Source organism: Nicotiana sylvestris, chromosome 2, assembly GCF_000393655.2.
Source record: "Nicotiana sylvestris chromosome 2, ASM39365v2, whole genome shotgun sequence".
NCBI lineage: Eukaryota > Viridiplantae > Streptophyta > Magnoliopsida > Solanales > Solanaceae > Nicotiana > Nicotiana sylvestris.
In genome coordinates, this window is record NC_091058.1 from 50,841,520 (window position 1) to 50,857,628 (window position 16,109).

The window sequence follows — 16,109 nt, forward strand, 5'->3', positions numbered from 1 at the left end:
ATTTCCATTAATTTATTTTAGTTACTTCTAGCTTAACTTTTTATATTTTTAATTAATTGTCTTAACACAAATCAACACATAAATCTAAAGCCGTCAAAATATAGTAAATAAATAAAAACGAAAGCCTAAATATGATCCATATACATATACATATGCATATAGAATAGACATAAACCCAAAGTAAAATAGAAAAATATATATGCATGGGAATAAAATATGAAGCAAACAGATCTTAGTCATGTATATAATGGATTGAATAGTCCAATTATTGAACTTATTTATTTGTAACAGTTAACTCAAGAAAAAAAAAACTAATTACCTTGTAGTGAGTCGTCGATGCCGAAGATCAAGAAAGAGGTAGCGATAAGAAATTGAGGATTGAGGGGAGGTAGACATAAAGTTGCGGTAGTATGTTGACTATTGAGGAAGAAAAGTTTATGATTAGGGTACAAGACTTACGTCTTTAGCCCATTTTAAATCTTTACTTCCTTTTTTTTTAATTTAAAATTTGAATTAACTAAATTATTGGCCCGTGGGCCAGCCTCAGTCAAGCCTCAAGGGCCACAAGCTAACTTGGGCCGAGCTTCTTAGCCTCGATTATAGAATGAGCTTAAAATATCTTAGCCTAACCCTACCCTAGTAGCGGGTTGGGTTGAGCTGGCCTCATGGGCTAAGCTCATTTTGACGGCTCTAGGAATAGAGATACTGATTTCATTATGTAGTTTGTGATTCACGGCGTTTCGGGTCTTGGGATAGTTGTGTACATTCGAGAGTGATTATTATATATGCCAAGCGACATCTTAAATTGCTTATTTAAAAATGTTCTTGTTAGTTGTTGGCTTTTATGTTTTTATTTCATTTCCGCAAATGTTAGGCTTACCTAGTCGTAGAGACTAGGTGTCGTCACGACGGTTCACGGAGGGGTAACTTGGGCCGTGACACTAATGCATTTCAACCACCTGGAGAATCAAATAAATCTCTTTCAAATTATCTACGGTATTTCACTCATCCTCATTTCATCAGAGACACATCCATAAACGATGAATTTTGCCTTTCTTTTATGGTTTGAGCATAACCAAAGACAAGGGGGGAAATTATGTTGTAACTCCACACTCCTATGTTTAATATGGACCTTTTTTCTTCTCTTCTGGTGGATCACACGAAGGAGATGACTAATTAATGAGGAAGAATTGCAGTAAATAGAAGGGATTTGGGGATTTCCGTTAGGTTAGAGGGCAAATTTGAAAACTTTGCTAACAGTGAGGATATATTTGACCCAATAGTATAACGAAGGATAAATATAAATAATATATCAAAGTAGAAGGATATATTTGGCCATTTTCCCTAAAAAGAAACTAGTGCAAGTTTAACTCCATAGTAATTATTTCATGATAGAAAAAACTCTCAAATAACAAAATAAAACTTTTTAATTGAAAAAACAAGAAAAGAAAATTAGACAAAAAGATAGAACAAAGAAAATAAGATAATGATTCATGGGCAATTGGGACCAAGCAAGTTGGAGAAGTATAATGTCCGGTAAATGGCAATATAACTGAAAACTTACACTAATTGCCACGGCCCCAATTTGGAAAATATCAATGGCTACTGCCACTGGTATCTGCTTCCTTAGAACTTCTCTCTTTCAAACTTTTTCTTTTACCTCTAAACCGCACTCTGTTACTCTCTTTGACAACAAAGTTCACTCTTTTCATCTCAGAGCAGCAAATGTAACTCTCTTCTCTTAAAAAGTTTTACACTTTGTACTTGCAATTTTCAAGATTTCGTGATATTCTGAGAAAATGAACTTCTGCTATTTGGGGTTATTTGTCATCTTGGTTTTTCTTATTTTGTTAATCACAGATAGAAGGAAGTGAAATTGAAGGTAAAGAGGAAGTGAGTATCAGTGAAAAGAAGAGAATATTTGTTGCAGGTGCAACTGGGAGCACTGGGAAGAGGATTGTTGAGCAGCTTTTGGCTAAGGGTTTTGCTGTCAAGGCCGGGGTTCTTGATATTGATAAGGCTAAATCAATCTTATCGGGTCCAAACCCTGACCTTCAGATTGTGAGTATTGTTTTATTAATAGATAATTTCTCAATCAGTAGATGATTACGCAGTAAAGTATGGTACTATATAGGTCAAATGTTAAGCACAGAGAAGATTTTGCAATGATGCCTAGTTTAATAGGGGAAATGCCTTTACATTTCATCTAATATATTTTGGGTTATTTGTCCAATTCTATTTGCTTTTTCGTCCTTCATTTTGAATAAGTTTGTAATCTTTTTTCTCTCTCGTAATTTCTTACTTATACTTCATCCTCTGAAATAGCTTGTTTTTGTCCGTGTATTCAGGTAATACTTTTAGTTTAAATAGAAATGGATTAAAATTGGAGATTGCCTCAAAACTTTTAAAATGTGATCATTTAGCATAAAGGTGATTACATTTTTCTCTCTGAGCAATTGATATTGCAAATGTATAGAAAAGATCAAGGAAGAAAGGTAAGTGAATAGCTTAACTTTGGAGTAATAATGTTCAGTTATGTTTTTGAATTATTGTTACGTGAAATCAACTCTATTATGTTATTTTCAGGTTAAAGCGGATGTCACAGAGGGATCAGCAAGGCTAGCTGATGCCATTGGCAATGATTCAGATGCAGTAATATGTGCTACAGGTTTTCGGCGTTCATTGGATTTTCTGGCTCCATGGAAGGTTAGTTAGTAACCTTGGTCATACTTACCATATGTAGTTTGAAAGAGATACTGATTGATCTGTTTGGATGTTCTTTATGATAACATGATTTACAGGATATGCATATTGATCCAAGGAAAAAAAAAAGAACCAAACACACACAACACAAACAATTAAAGAAAGAAGTCCAGTTGGGCTTGTTAAGAGTCTGAATTCTATTTCAGTTAGACAGTTTCTTAACATGATGACACACTTTAAATGGGTGCTAGCCATGGGCTCATTCTTCGGCATTGATATAAATTATACCAAGTATTTTTTGTTCTTTTAAAACTCACAATGGAGATTTTTGTGAATATGCTACCGAATCTCAATTTCGTAAATTTGCTCTTTCGCGTAAAGAAACTTAATTCCCTTGAAGATTTGTTACACTTCAGAAAAGAAAAATGGAGGAGTTAACAGTTTCATGTTTCTAAGACTTCATCTGTTTTGGTTTATGGAGAACATTTTCATTCTTTTCTCAGAAACCAGGCAAGTCGGCTGTTACTAACAATTGTTTCTCCGATGGGGTTGTTGGTGTTAATTGTGTTTTTTCTTTTTTGTTGCTATTTTTCTCTTCCTGTTATACCACCCTTTAAACTAGTTCCAGGTTTACTCAAAGCAATTTCAAATACAGACATTTTAGGTTCAATTTAACTTTTAAGGCCATAGCTTCATAAGAATCCTTGTTATAGCGCCCGGAAAACAGGAATCTTGAATGGCATGGTTAAGTAGGTTAAGGCCTACAAGATTGAATTCAGAACAGACTTACTGTCAGAAGACCAAGGGTTGTTTTTTTGAGAATGGTAACATGTTATATATTTGTAGCACGAAGGCTGTGCTAAAGCCATCTATACAGATACCTAAAAAGAACAAAAACCATAGCTATCTTCTATCTCCTACTACAGGGATCCTATGATATCTATCATTGAATCAAAATCCTGTACAAAATCTTCCTTACACCAAAAGTGAAACAACAAAAGATAGTTCATCTTAAATCTTCTGTAAGGAGTTGCTGTTTCCTTCAAAACATCTATTGTTTCTTTCCTTCTGAATGGTCCACCATATGCATCCTGGGATAATCTTCCACCACTTATTGGAAGACCAGTTAGTATTGAAACTGCAATTCATGTTTCAGGTTTTATGAAAGAATTCCTTGCCTGTAAATAAAAACACCAGACTTGATTTCCTTCCCTAGCCTTTAGCTGGATTGAAAATCATATGTAATTGAGGTTCTGCAAAGCAGCATCAAATATAGTGGCCAAAAATTTAGTGGATTCAAAGGAACAACCATTGAGTTCGAATGTTCTAAAGAAAAACAGCCATTGAGTTCTGATGTTTGCTTAGGTGTTGAATGCTCAAGGCACTAGAAATGTTGAGAGGCTTTTCGTTTGCTTTCAAGAAAAAAACTGAACTTCCCGTAAAGATGTATAGAGTGCGAAACATATCACCTTTACGTTTCCACTGCTCGAGTTTACCTTAAATTTGTATTTTAGATCTATTCTATTCCTTCTCTTTTATAGCCAGTAGCGCCTCTGTTGATATTTTTCTATCCAGATCATTGTTCTCACGACTTTCCCTTGGTTATACTAATTACTCTAGTAAATTATGAAGCAAAATTTTATCAGATATTTGTAGCTCTTCCGCGTCATTGAGGTTGACATGTTGACCCATCTATTGAATCTTGCTGCATTATCTTCTACTTGTTTAACCCCTAGTATACTCATTCTCTTAGGTTGATAACTTTGGGACAGTGAACCTTGTTGAAGCATGCCGAACACTTGGTGTTAAAAGATTCATCCTTATTAGCTCCATTCTGGTCAATGGGGCTGAAATGGGCCAATTGTTTAATCCAGCATATGTATTTCTCAATGTTCTTGGATTGACATTGGTAGCAAAACTCCAAGCTGAACAATATATTCGGAGATCTGGGATCAACTACACAATAGTAAGGCCTGGTGGGCTAAGAAATGATCCACCTCAAGGAAACATCGTAATGGAACAAGAGGTAGTAATATGCAGCTTTCTCATTGTTGTTTTCCATGTCTAGTTATATATTTGTCAACCTGATTTTTCTAAGATGCTCATTGTTTTTCCTCAAAATGTAGGATACCCTATATGAAGGCTCAATATCTAGAGATCAGGTAGCTGAAGTAGCAGTTGAGGCATTACTCCATCCAGAATCTCATTACAAAGTCGTGGAGATAGTAGCTCGTACTGATGCCCCTAAACGTTCATTCGAGGAACTATTTGGTTCCATAAAACAGCACTAACTTGTCAAGGTGATGTTTTCTGTCTAACTTTATACACATTATTTATAAATATAGTTATTTGAAGACCCCAATGTAACAATTCTATTGTGCAAGATCCTTCACTTTTCTCAGGTTCTTGTGCTTTTACAGTTGTTAAAGGTCTGTAGTTGACCACTGTTTTATTATACTGCAGGGAAGCAGAGGCGGCTCAAGCTCATATGGGGCCTAAGGCCAAAGTTTAATATGGGTCCTAATGCCAAAGTTTGTATCTTTGTCAGATTTCTCATAAACTTCTTCTTCAATTTGGATTTTGTTATCATCTGACTCAAAGTTAGTGACTTGTTCATCTACAGAATGTTCTCCTACATTTTGCGATTTAGTTTTTTTATTATTTGTCAAAAAATTCTCAAGAGCTCCTTTTTGAGATTTTATTAAATTTTCAACTTTTCTTTTCTTTTGGATTTTTGAATATCCGGATGCATATTTTCTTGTAGACATGTTTATATTCTAAAAATATGTGCATAGTAAAATTAATAAATAACAAATAAAAATAATACTAGAAAGTTAGAATGATATTACCCGACTAACTGATTCAAGAAGTTTGAAGACTTTGATTCCAAAATATCTAGTTGTTGGCTTGTTGGAGTCTTGGAGAAAGAAAGAAATATAATAGAAAGAAGATGGGCATCAATAAAAAGGAAGGAAGAAGGTATGTACTATGTCTCATTCTCCTATATGGAATATGAAGAATGAAATGAAGTTCAAATGTTGGATTGGGTCTTGGAATTATTTGGGAAGAAGAGCAAAAAGTAAAGTTGTCAAATCAAATCCAAGTGACAACTATTTTTTTAGTACTATTTTAAACTTTACTTTATTAATATATTAAAAGTTTTTCTTTTTTTATAATGAAAAGTAAAAAAGTACTATATATATTATTTATTTTTAAAAAAAGATAAACCTATAAAATATATAGTATTCCTAAAAAATGGGGCCTTCCAAAATTCGGGGCCTAAGACACTTGGTAAAAATAGCACGGTATAGTCAGTTTTCGGACTAGTCATTCAAAAATAGCTAGCGTTTACGAAGTCAATGAAAAACAACCACTATTTTGCTGCAATAGAGACCGGTCCAGCATAATATACTGGAGTTCAGTGCACCTGTGTATGAACTCCAGCATATTATGCTGGACCGATATACTTTGCTGACCCCAGTATAATATATTGGAGACTGGAGCACCGGTGCTCCAAACTCCAGTATATTATACTGGACAATTATACTTGCTGGAACTCCATCATATTATGCTGGAGTTCCAGCATACTTATCCTGGAACTCCAGTATAATATGCTGGAGTTCAAGCATACTTATGCTGGAACTCCAGTATAATATACTGGCGTATTTTCCGGGTTTTGAACAGTGTTTTCGCTCAAATTTATCTTTACATGAAAAGTGGCTAAATTTCGATTACTTTTGAAACTGAGCTATTTTTTAACGACCAGTTGTAAATCTGGCTATTTTTGAATTTCTCCCAAGACACTTGCCTTACGGGGCATTTGCATTTATACCCGTTTTTTGTGTCACGTTTTAACTTGTGCCCGCTTTGCAAAAAAAATTGCAAGCGTACCCGCTTTTTCGCATAACTTCAGCATACGAGGCTGAAGTAGCAAAGACAATCACACAAAACTTCAGCATTCTAGTAGACGAGCCTGAAGTAGCAAGTGTGCTGATGTTTTTGTTTTTGTAACTGGCGAACTTCAGCTCTGAAGTTTTTGTTTTTGTAACTAGCGAACTTTAGCTCTAGAGCTGAAGTTTTTGTTTTTGTAACTGACAGTTGAAGTTTTTGTTTTGTAACTGGCGAACTTCAGCTCTAGACCCATACATTGTAGCAGTTCAAAAACGAAAGGCAAAACAACCATACAAGTTTCATAAATATCAAGGTCCTATGTAATTTCTTATACAGTGGGGTTCTGACTTGGATCTTTAAGAGAAATCTCAATAAGAGTACATCCAGTAATCAAAATAATCATCTCCCAAGTCTTAGTAAATTTTAATATCTGTTGTACCAGTTACGAGGTTTTGTTTTCCTCCTGGGCTTGGCATCGAGGAATGGTAGAACACCGTGAGAAGAAGTTTTAGGTAACTTCAAAACCTCCTCTGATGCCTTTTCTGATTTATGAGCATAGCTCTCCCAAACATTTGTCAGTTTTTCCAACACTCGTCCATTCTTCAGAAAGAAGAAGAAGAAGAAAGGGGACTGAAATTATTTAAAAAGTGGGTACAAGTTAAAAGTTTTAAAAAAATAGGTATAGGTTAAATGGGGGCGACCAAATAAGACACCCCATACAATTTTTACTTGCCTTACCCCATACACCTATAGAGCCGGCCCTGCAGGGAAGCCTGAAACTTTTTTGTAGTTGCCTCGTAATATTTCCTAATAATCCAAAGTTTTACAAGTTGGAAGTGAATCGATTAAAACATTAAAAGAGAGCTCCTCTCTTGTTGCATGCTCTTAGACTTGTCTGCTAATTAGGACTTTATAATCTTAAAGCTACCTTTTCTGGTTTACTTTAATTTCAAGATCAAATCTCATGGTTTTCAACAGAAGGCAAAAAAATACTGGGCAAAATACAAAATTGGCCGGCCGGTCGAAACTAAATGCATTCGTTAGCTAAAGTGTATGAAATTATATGTATTTATATATACAAAAAAGATATATTTTGTTGGCTATTATTTTTGGGAGCGACTAAAAATGCATTTGCCAAAAATATTTTGCAAAAACATGCACGAAAAATGTAACAATAGTCACATATATGATAACTTAAGATGTTCAACAAGTTTGACCCCAAGTTTAGGCGTGTAATTGATAAATAGTGCTAAGTTGACGTGGCTATCGTTGTATAGCAGAAATTGGAGTCCAAAACTTTTTTGATGTTTTTTTTTGGACAAAAAACACTTTTCTACTGCTTAAAAAGAGTTACATAAATGAGTAAAATCGGTACTATACTGCGAACTACTTTAACGGAAATTAGTCCGTTAAAGTAAAACGCAATACCATATTGCGTTTTACTTTAATTTTTTTTTTGTAATTCGCAGTACCATACTGTGTTTTACTTATATTTTTTTTTGTAATTCACTGTATAATACTGCGTTTTACTTAAACGTATTATTATACTCTTGGTTTTGGCCCACCAATAATGAACTGACATAACAATAATTCAATACATAAAACGTAGTATTATACTGCGTTTTACATTCGGACTTGCCTTATTTAAAGGCGTTTCAATTTTATGAAAATTCATTCAATCTTCAAACTTACGTTCATACTTCTCTCTTCTTCTTATCAATCATTTTTTTACAATGTCTCAAGTGGCAAAAATAAGGTTTCACTATATTGGGGGGGGGGGGAGGGGGGAGGTTGTGTTGGAGAATAACTATGTGAGGTATAGCTCACCTCCACAATGTCATGTTAAATTGCCGCTTACTATGGAGTACGATAAATTGGTATCGTTGTTACGTAAAAAAATGAATGAGAGGTGGCGTTTGGTTAACCTTAAAATAACCGGTAGATTTCCGTATTCAGTGACTTCGTAGGGGTTTGCTTATTATTCTGAGTTTAACATCGAGGATGATGAAACTCTTAGAGATTTTTTGCGGATTCCGGATGAATACAGAGAATTTATTGTAATAAAATTATTGAAAATGTTGGTCAAGGTGGAAGACGTTCCCAATAATGAGGGCGTGCATAGTAGGGATAACCCCCAGTCATCGGGTGGTTATTCTGGAGCAGTTTTTGCCGGACAGATTGCTAATGAAAGAGCTTGCCTTATTTAAACTTGTCACCACCAGCGAATCAGCAGCCGCAAAATAATTTTTCAACTTTATATAATCAACAAGACGACTGGTAAACTTCAATTCCGTGGGTGCTTTAGCGATGTTTATTTTATGTTTTAATTGGATTTGTATTAACACTCATATTTTTCATAGGGGTACCGTCCGGATACGAATTTTACAAGTTATGACCCCGCCCCTAGTTGGAATATGTATAGTTCTGGAGTATTGGACCACGGTGGTCCATCCGGGAGTCATCAGCAGTAGCGGCGTCCAACTTCACCACCGTCCCAACAATTTTGCATCGAACATTCTTTTCCACAGTTGCACTTTGGTGGACGAAGAGGTTGAGTCATTTAATGAAATATTTGCTTTTAGTAAAAAAAATCTTACTTTTAATGAAATATTTGCTTTTACTAATTTTTGAGCACACAAAATAACTACAATGATGCAGTTATTTATAGGCGAGACAAAATACATAAAGCGTGGTATAGTACTGCGTTTTATGGAGTTGTCTTGTCGTTCTGAAAAAGATGAAAACCATGTCAAAAAGCTGGTTTATTGCAGATAGTTATCCTTAATTATTATGCGTGTTAATTTTAATATCTTTAGAATTGTGTGTGTTAGCTTAATAAATAAAATAATTAATTATGTTTAAAATTGGACTGAATAATTATGTTTGGATTCCAGGCTCGATATTTGAGGCTCGGTAGCATCGAGTTATCCTTAATTATTATGCGTGTTAATTTCAACATTTTTAGAATTGTGTGTGTTAGCTTAATAAATTAAATAATTAATTATGTTTAAAATTGGACTGAATAATTATGTATGAGTTCCAGGCTCGATATTTGAGGCCCGATAGCACCGAGTTATCCTTAATTATTATGCGTGTTAATTTCAACATTTTTAGAATTGTGTGTGTTAGCTTAATAAATTAAATAATTAATTATGTTTAAAATTGGACTGTATAATTATGTATGGGTTCCAGGCTCGATATTTGAGTTAATTTTACAACATATATTAATTTGTTACTTTTCTAAGTTTATTGTTATAAATTAAATAATTAATTTTGTAAAGTGTAATTGGACAGAGTTTGCAGTTACTACATACTTAAACTACATAGACTCTACGCTAAAAGGCTCTACATTTACTACGCTAAAAGGCTCTATATTTTACAACACTAAAATGCTCTATATTTTACTACGCTAAAATGCTATTTATTTTACTACACTAAAAGGTCAATATTACATATAAAAACAACTAACATAAAATACAAATACGAACAAAAAAAAAATAATATTAATTTTTTAACAATACAAATAATTTATCAAATTTTAACAATTTTTTGTACCAAAGCTAATAAATCAATCCGGGTATAAATAAGATACAAACTTAAATACAAACATAACACAAATTAACATGGAAACACATTAAACAATACAAATATGCATGTACTATACGAGTTTCGACATAATCAAAATCGAAATACCTTGATTTAAGTTTTTTGAATTTGATTGAAATCGAATTTTTGCACCCGAAAGAAGGAATCCAAAGCTTGTCTTGTATGTGAGACCTACACTCCTTGCTATTTAGGTGACAGGTGGGGCCAAATATTTTTTTTTTAAGTTTGTCGCGGGGTGGGGGAGTGGGGGACCAGCAGAATCGGAATTTTTAAAAGAGGGGGGCGTCGGTTCAGTGGTCCAAGGAAGAAGAAGGGGGTTTACTTTATTAAAGCTGTTCGCAGTATTATACTGCGTTTTAATGGTCCAAGGAAGAAGAAGGGGGTTTATTTTATTAAAGCTGTTCGCATTATTATACTGCGTTTTAAGTAAAACGCAGTATAATACTGCGAACAACTTTAATAAAATATAGTTGGGCCCATATTTTCGTATAAAACGCAGTATTATACTGCGAATTACAAAAAAAAAAAATTAAAGTAAAACGCTGTATGGTACTGTATTTTACTTTAACGGACTAATTTCCGTTAAAGTAGTTCGCAGTATAGTACTGCGTTTTACTCATTTATGTAATTTTTTTTTAAGTAGTAGAAAAGTGTTTTTTGTCAAAAAAAAAAAAAAAAACATCAAAAAGGTTTTGCACTCGAAGAAATTGTAATGAACTCGAATTTGCAACCAAGGAGATATTCTAGTTGGCTTTACCATCGAATAGGAATAGTTGCAATATCTGATCCATTTGTAAAGTGCCGCAGAAAATGTTCAGACGGTACTTTTGTATTACAGGTTAATAACATCGTCTAAATATTGTAATTGAAACAAATAAAAGACTTGACAGGAAAGAGTTCGCATGGAGATAACATTTTCGAAATCGTAAGAAAACTTAAACGTTAGAAAACGTTTTTCTTGAGATTTTTTTGTGGTCGTACCAAATACACTCAATTCTAGTGCAAAAAATGGAAAGAAGACCTAGATATGATCGACCCTTTTCATTTGATGGACTAAAAATACATAAAAAGTTTACATGTACCCTAACTGGTAAGAATCACATTCCTTAGTGGAAGAAAAATACAGTAGTAGCCAAAAAGGCACTAGTAAAATAAAAAGAATCAATCAGTATTGACATTCGTCATCCTCCCCTTATCAATGAACTTTAATGCTGCCATATTTGCCATGAACCCTATCCTGATCTTATCACGCAAAGCAAGAATCTCCAGTTCATCTTCATTTGTACTAGGAGGTCCAACCACAACATTGGGAATATGTTGGAGTTTGTGAAAATCTGAAGTTTGAAGCCTAGCACAAAATTCTTCAGGCATTCCTCGAATCTCCAGCTTCTCAAGGTTGGTCAATAATATCAACTCTTCTGGGAGCTTCCTCAACGAGTAGCAGTCGAAGATCTGCAGGTGTTTGAGTCCTGCCATTGCACCTTTCCCTAGCTTCATTTCTGTCATAGTTAGTAGTTCCACCCTGAGAAACATGAGCCCACGGAACCCATTCTCTGATACTGTTAGACTGTCATAGTGTGTCCTTCCATCAAAAGCGTTAACTAGTTTTAGAACTGACAAGTTGGTTAACTTCTCCAGCACTTGGATTGAATCTGGATGAAGCTTGGAGTTCACCAAAGTCAGCTGGCAAAGGTTGTGCGGAAATACACAAGGATGAGCTGGCATTGAGGCTAGTCGTCCCTTCAACTTAAGCTTGGCAATATGACTCACCTTAGATAAACCAGCAACCAGAGAAATTTGCGAGCGACCCTCTACTTCCAAGCACAAGGACTGAAGGTTCTTAAGCTCCGCAAGTGAATCACACAATCGATCCATGTCTAGGTCATGATCATCTTGAATGAACAAACCAACTTTCTGGAGATTAGTCATTCTTGTCAGGTTTTCATTATGCATCCAGTGCTTAACAGGTATGCTGCCTATAATTTGGAGATTGTTGGGTAGGTCAATCTTCAATAGGCTCGGGGAATTTATGTAACCAAGCAGACGCCGCAGATTCTCTAACTTCCCCAAGACATTAGGAATTAGTACAGAATAATGCCTAGACATGGGCATATCAATCGTTTCCAAGTTTTTCAACCGAATTAAAGAAGGGGGAAGCATCTTTATGCGTGTCTTCCATCCTATGCCTAAGTACTTCAAGCAACCTAGTTTCCCAATACTATCTGAGATAACATTTAAACCAGGAGAATCTATGTATAGCACTTTGAGAAGTTTGAAACTACTACTTGTACAAATACGATCAAGGTTTAGTTCAGCAGATGATGAATCAAAGGACAGAAGAGATCTTATATAAGTTTTTGAATTTCCCAAATAATCGTACCTCTCGAGTGGACAGTAAAGGACATGGTGTCGAGATTGATCAGACAGGACAGTAGATATATTATCTACATTCTGATCATGGACCTGGAGAAATATTTCTTCCTTTGCTTTCATGATACAAAAGTCTCGCAGGAGATCGTGGAGCCGGCAACTTCTAACTCTGTCATCTGCTCTAACTAGGATCACTTGAACCATATTTCTGCCAATGAGCTCATCGAGATAATCCTCCGCAATGTCCTCTAATCTCTGTTGTTCTCCCAGATTTTGATGAATTAGACCATGGGCAATCCATAGGTGCTTGAGCTGCTGCACAGAAATGTCTCTGTCTTTTCGGAGAAGGCCTAAATAGAGAAAGCAAGATTTCAAGTCGGGAGGTAAGTCATGATAACTCAACGCCAAAATTGCGGATACGCCATAAGTTTGGCTTCCTGCAAGGTGTGAGCTGAGGTTTCTCTTTACCCTCTCCCACTCACTTCTTTGCTTCTTCTTCCCAGCTAAGAGGCCTCCTATGACAGTGATTGCCAGTGGCAAGCCATCACATTTTTCCAGAATCTCTTTCCCAACGTCCACCAAGTCCTCTGGACACTCTCTTTCCTCGGGGAATGATTTCTTGAGAAAGAGTTCCCAGCTCTCCTCCTCGTTCAATACTTTAAGTTCGTACGGTATGGAATGGGCATCTGCGTGCAAAGCAACCTCCTTTATGCGGCTGGTAAGTAGCAATCTACTTGACTTATCATTGTCTGGAAATGACCTAGCAAGAAGATCCCATGCTTCTTTGGTCCAGATGTCATCAAGAACAATCAGATAGCGTTTTCCTTCCAAGCGCCTCTGGAGCATTTCCTCCAATCCAGCCTCTGACAATTTGTCCATTGTTTCCACAATCTTCACTTTATCTTCTTCTGGATTTGCCAGTTGTAAAATGAGTTCCTTGATGATCTTTGCGGGTTTATAATCTTGGGATACATAAATCCATGCTTGACAGTCAAACTGGTCTCTGATGTGAGCTTCGTTATAAACTTCTTTGGCAAGAGTCGTCTTACCGAGGCCACCCATACCCACAATTGAAGCAACACGAAGCCGTTTGTCCTCCCTTAGAAGGATTGACACTACGGCGTTCACATGCTTCTTTAGGCCAACAACATCCTTATTGGCAACCAAAGGAGAGGAGCGTCGCAATTCACGCATCTTCTCGCGTGTTGTGCTCGACCCTTCCCCGATTCCCAGCCCTTGATATGAGATGATGCCATATCTCTCCCGGCTGTTGGATATTTCCAAAATTCTGCTCTGAATCGACTCAATCTCTTCCCCTACTTTGTGAAGCCAATATAGTTTCTTAGGGAAAAGGGCGCACTTAATGAAGAAGCTCTTTCGTTCTAGGGAAGCAACTTGGTGGATGAATATTTCAATCACATCCTCAGCATGGTAGGCAACTGATCTGATTTCAGATACCCAGTTGCGGATTGTTGCGGCTTGCTCTTCCACTTGCTTCATATCTGCATCTTTCAGGAAACACTTCATCCGAACAAGCTCGTTTCCCACTCCTTCAACTTGTTCCTGGACATTTTTCAGGAAAACAACTTCTTCTTTGAGCAGATCAAAAAGCCGCTCTGCAACAAAGGAAACTGCTGCTTCAGCCATCTCTGGTTTTCTCTCACTCCTTTTTGTTGCTTCTCTCTTTACTTTTGCGGAACAATTGTCTTGTCGGCATGCTTCAATAATGTGCTTAAATAACTTTGGGAAAAATACCTAGCCACACACTTTACTTAAACATATTTCCTCTTTGGTCCATTAAAAAAATAATAATTCTTTTTTAAATTTAAAAATAATTTAACTTAAACCTATAATTCTCCTTAAGGAGAAATTTTTATAATCACACAAATATTTTAGATTCCTTTTTGACTTGTTTAAGACCACAAATTTCAAAAGTCTTTATTTTTTCTTAAACTCTGTGCCCAGTCAAACATGTTCACATAATTTATATATTTAGTATATTTTTTTATTCTTTTTCTTTTCCTTTTTTCTTATTTCTTTATCATTCTATTATTATTTTTATTTTTATTTATTTTTCTATTTTCTTTCTTTGTATTTTGGTCACCGACAGAACAAAATGGTGATCGTTGAAATTTCAAGGATGTGCGAATTTTTTTTTCGGTGATAGATTTTTGTCCAGATCTGAGGTGTATTTTGTTTTGTTTATGTATAAATTTTGAGAAAATACATAAGTACCCCTACTTATAGCCGGATTCTCAACTATACACTTTACCTTTGCTGGGGGTTTATTACCCCCCTAAACTATTTTAACGTAGAATTATTTGCACTCTTAAAGCTTACATGACAGAGTATATGTATTTTACTCTCCTGAGAAGTAAGAAAAAACGATTTCCAGATTTTTCTCTTTGCTTTTTTACATTTTTTAGTGAGATATATAATTTCATATTTTTTTCTTTTCCTTTTTCTTTGTCTTTTTCTTATACTTCTTTTTTGTTTCTTCTCTAATTCCAGCGAATATTTACTCGTCGACGACTTTGTCTAACTATTCTTCTTCCATTTATTCTGCTTTTTCTTCTTCCTCTTTCTATCCTTTCACACACAAATCAAACTCTCAAAAGGATTTATTCATAAGCAAAACAAAATACACTCAGATTTGGGGGGGGGGGATTCATCATCGAAAAACCTTTCCATGCCGAAAAAAATAGAGGTATTAAAATTTTAACTGAAAAAAATCTTCTTTTAACCTAGTAGACACACTTATACTCATATTATATATCATCACTCACCTCTTAATTATAACATCCATCATCTTTATGCCACCCACAATCACTAATTATAGTCACCATCCAAAAATCTTCTACTATAATAGCCATTTAAAGAAATGTAGCAGCGGAAAAAAAACAAATATGAGTGAATATTTGTTATTCGGTTTGTTGGTGGTGAGTGGTGACTAGGGTAATGAAGAAGAAAAATGGGAAAGGAAAAGGAAAAAAAGAGTTTGTTAATACTGAAATCTGATGTGTCAAGCGAGTGTGGTTCACTGCTCAACGAAAATTTGGTTGCGGTACTTTAAGGCTGAATTTATTTGACTTTAAAATAAAGGGGTAATAATACCCCGCAAAGGTAGAGTGTGTAGTTGAGAATTCGGCTATAGGTCGGGGGTACTTATGCATTTTCCCTATAAATTTTTATTGAAATTGTAATTTATGTGAGGGAGGAAGAGAAAAAACTGAAAAATGGTGGTTGGAATTTTAAGGACTCCATTTTTTCTGGTGCGAAACTTTTTTCCGGTGAGTTCCTCGAAAAACAACGAGTTCCTAGAAACTTTCTCGCAATCAACAGCAAATTCTTCTTCCTCGTTCTCTTTTGTATGTAAATTTAATTAATTAAAAAAATAGGACTCCCATTCCCTCCCCCCACCACTGAAGCAGTGAAAAGCTGAAGACCCATATCGAAAGATGGCGGCACGGCGACAATTTTTTTTGCAACCAACAGTCCAAACACTTCTTCTTTTCTTTAGTCTTTTCTTGTATACTTGA

At 35.3% G+C, this 16,109-nt stretch overlaps 2 protein-coding genes across 2 annotated transcripts; one reads left to right on the forward strand and one right to left on the reverse strand.

The window, feature by feature from the left end:
• The first annotated feature begins 1,559 nt into the window (after positions 1 to 1,559).
• Positions 1,560 to 5,427, forward strand: LOC104211639 (uncharacterized protein At2g34460, chloroplastic-like). The gene is made up of 6 exons (XM_009760726.2): positions 1,560 to 1,727; positions 1,861 to 2,061; positions 2,587 to 2,706; positions 4,457 to 4,729; positions 4,830 to 5,003; positions 5,167 to 5,427. Exons 1-5 carry the CDS (start codon positions 1,599 to 1,601, stop codon positions 4,992 to 4,994), a joined length of 888 nt encoding a protein of 295 aa, XP_009759028.1. The 5' UTR covers positions 1,560 to 1,598; the 3' UTR covers positions 4,995 to 5,003; positions 5,167 to 5,427.
• Positions 5,428 to 11,361: 5,934 nt separating this feature from the next.
• Positions 11,362 to 14,217, reverse strand: LOC104211638 (putative disease resistance protein At1g50180). Its single transcript, XM_009760724.2, has one exon. The coding sequence runs from the start codon at positions 14,215 to 14,217 to the stop codon at positions 11,362 to 11,364; it is 2,856 nt and encodes a 951-aa protein (XP_009759026.1).
• Between the last annotated feature and the right edge of the window lie 1,892 nt (positions 14,218 to 16,109).

What these genes read in the sequence shown, in the direction of transcription:
- LOC104211639 (XM_009760726.2), top strand. Translation starts at nt 1,599, where the DNA reads ATGGCTACTGCCACTGGTATCTGCTTCCTTAGAACTTCTCTCTTTCAA. An exon ending in TTCATCTCAGAGCAGCAAAT is followed by an intron (nt 1,728 to 1,860) that starts GTAACTCTCTTC and finishes TGTTAATCACAG; the next exon opens with ATAGAAGGAAGTGAAATTGA. An exon ending in ATTTTCTGGCTCCATGGAAG is followed by an intron (nt 2,707 to 4,456) that starts GTTAGTTAGTAA and finishes TCATTCTCTTAG; the next exon opens with GTTGATAACTTTGGGACAGT.
- LOC104211638 (XM_009760724.2), bottom strand. Translation starts at nt 14,217, where the DNA reads ATGGCTGAAGCAGCAGTTTCCTTTGTTGCAGAGCGGCTTTTTGATCTG.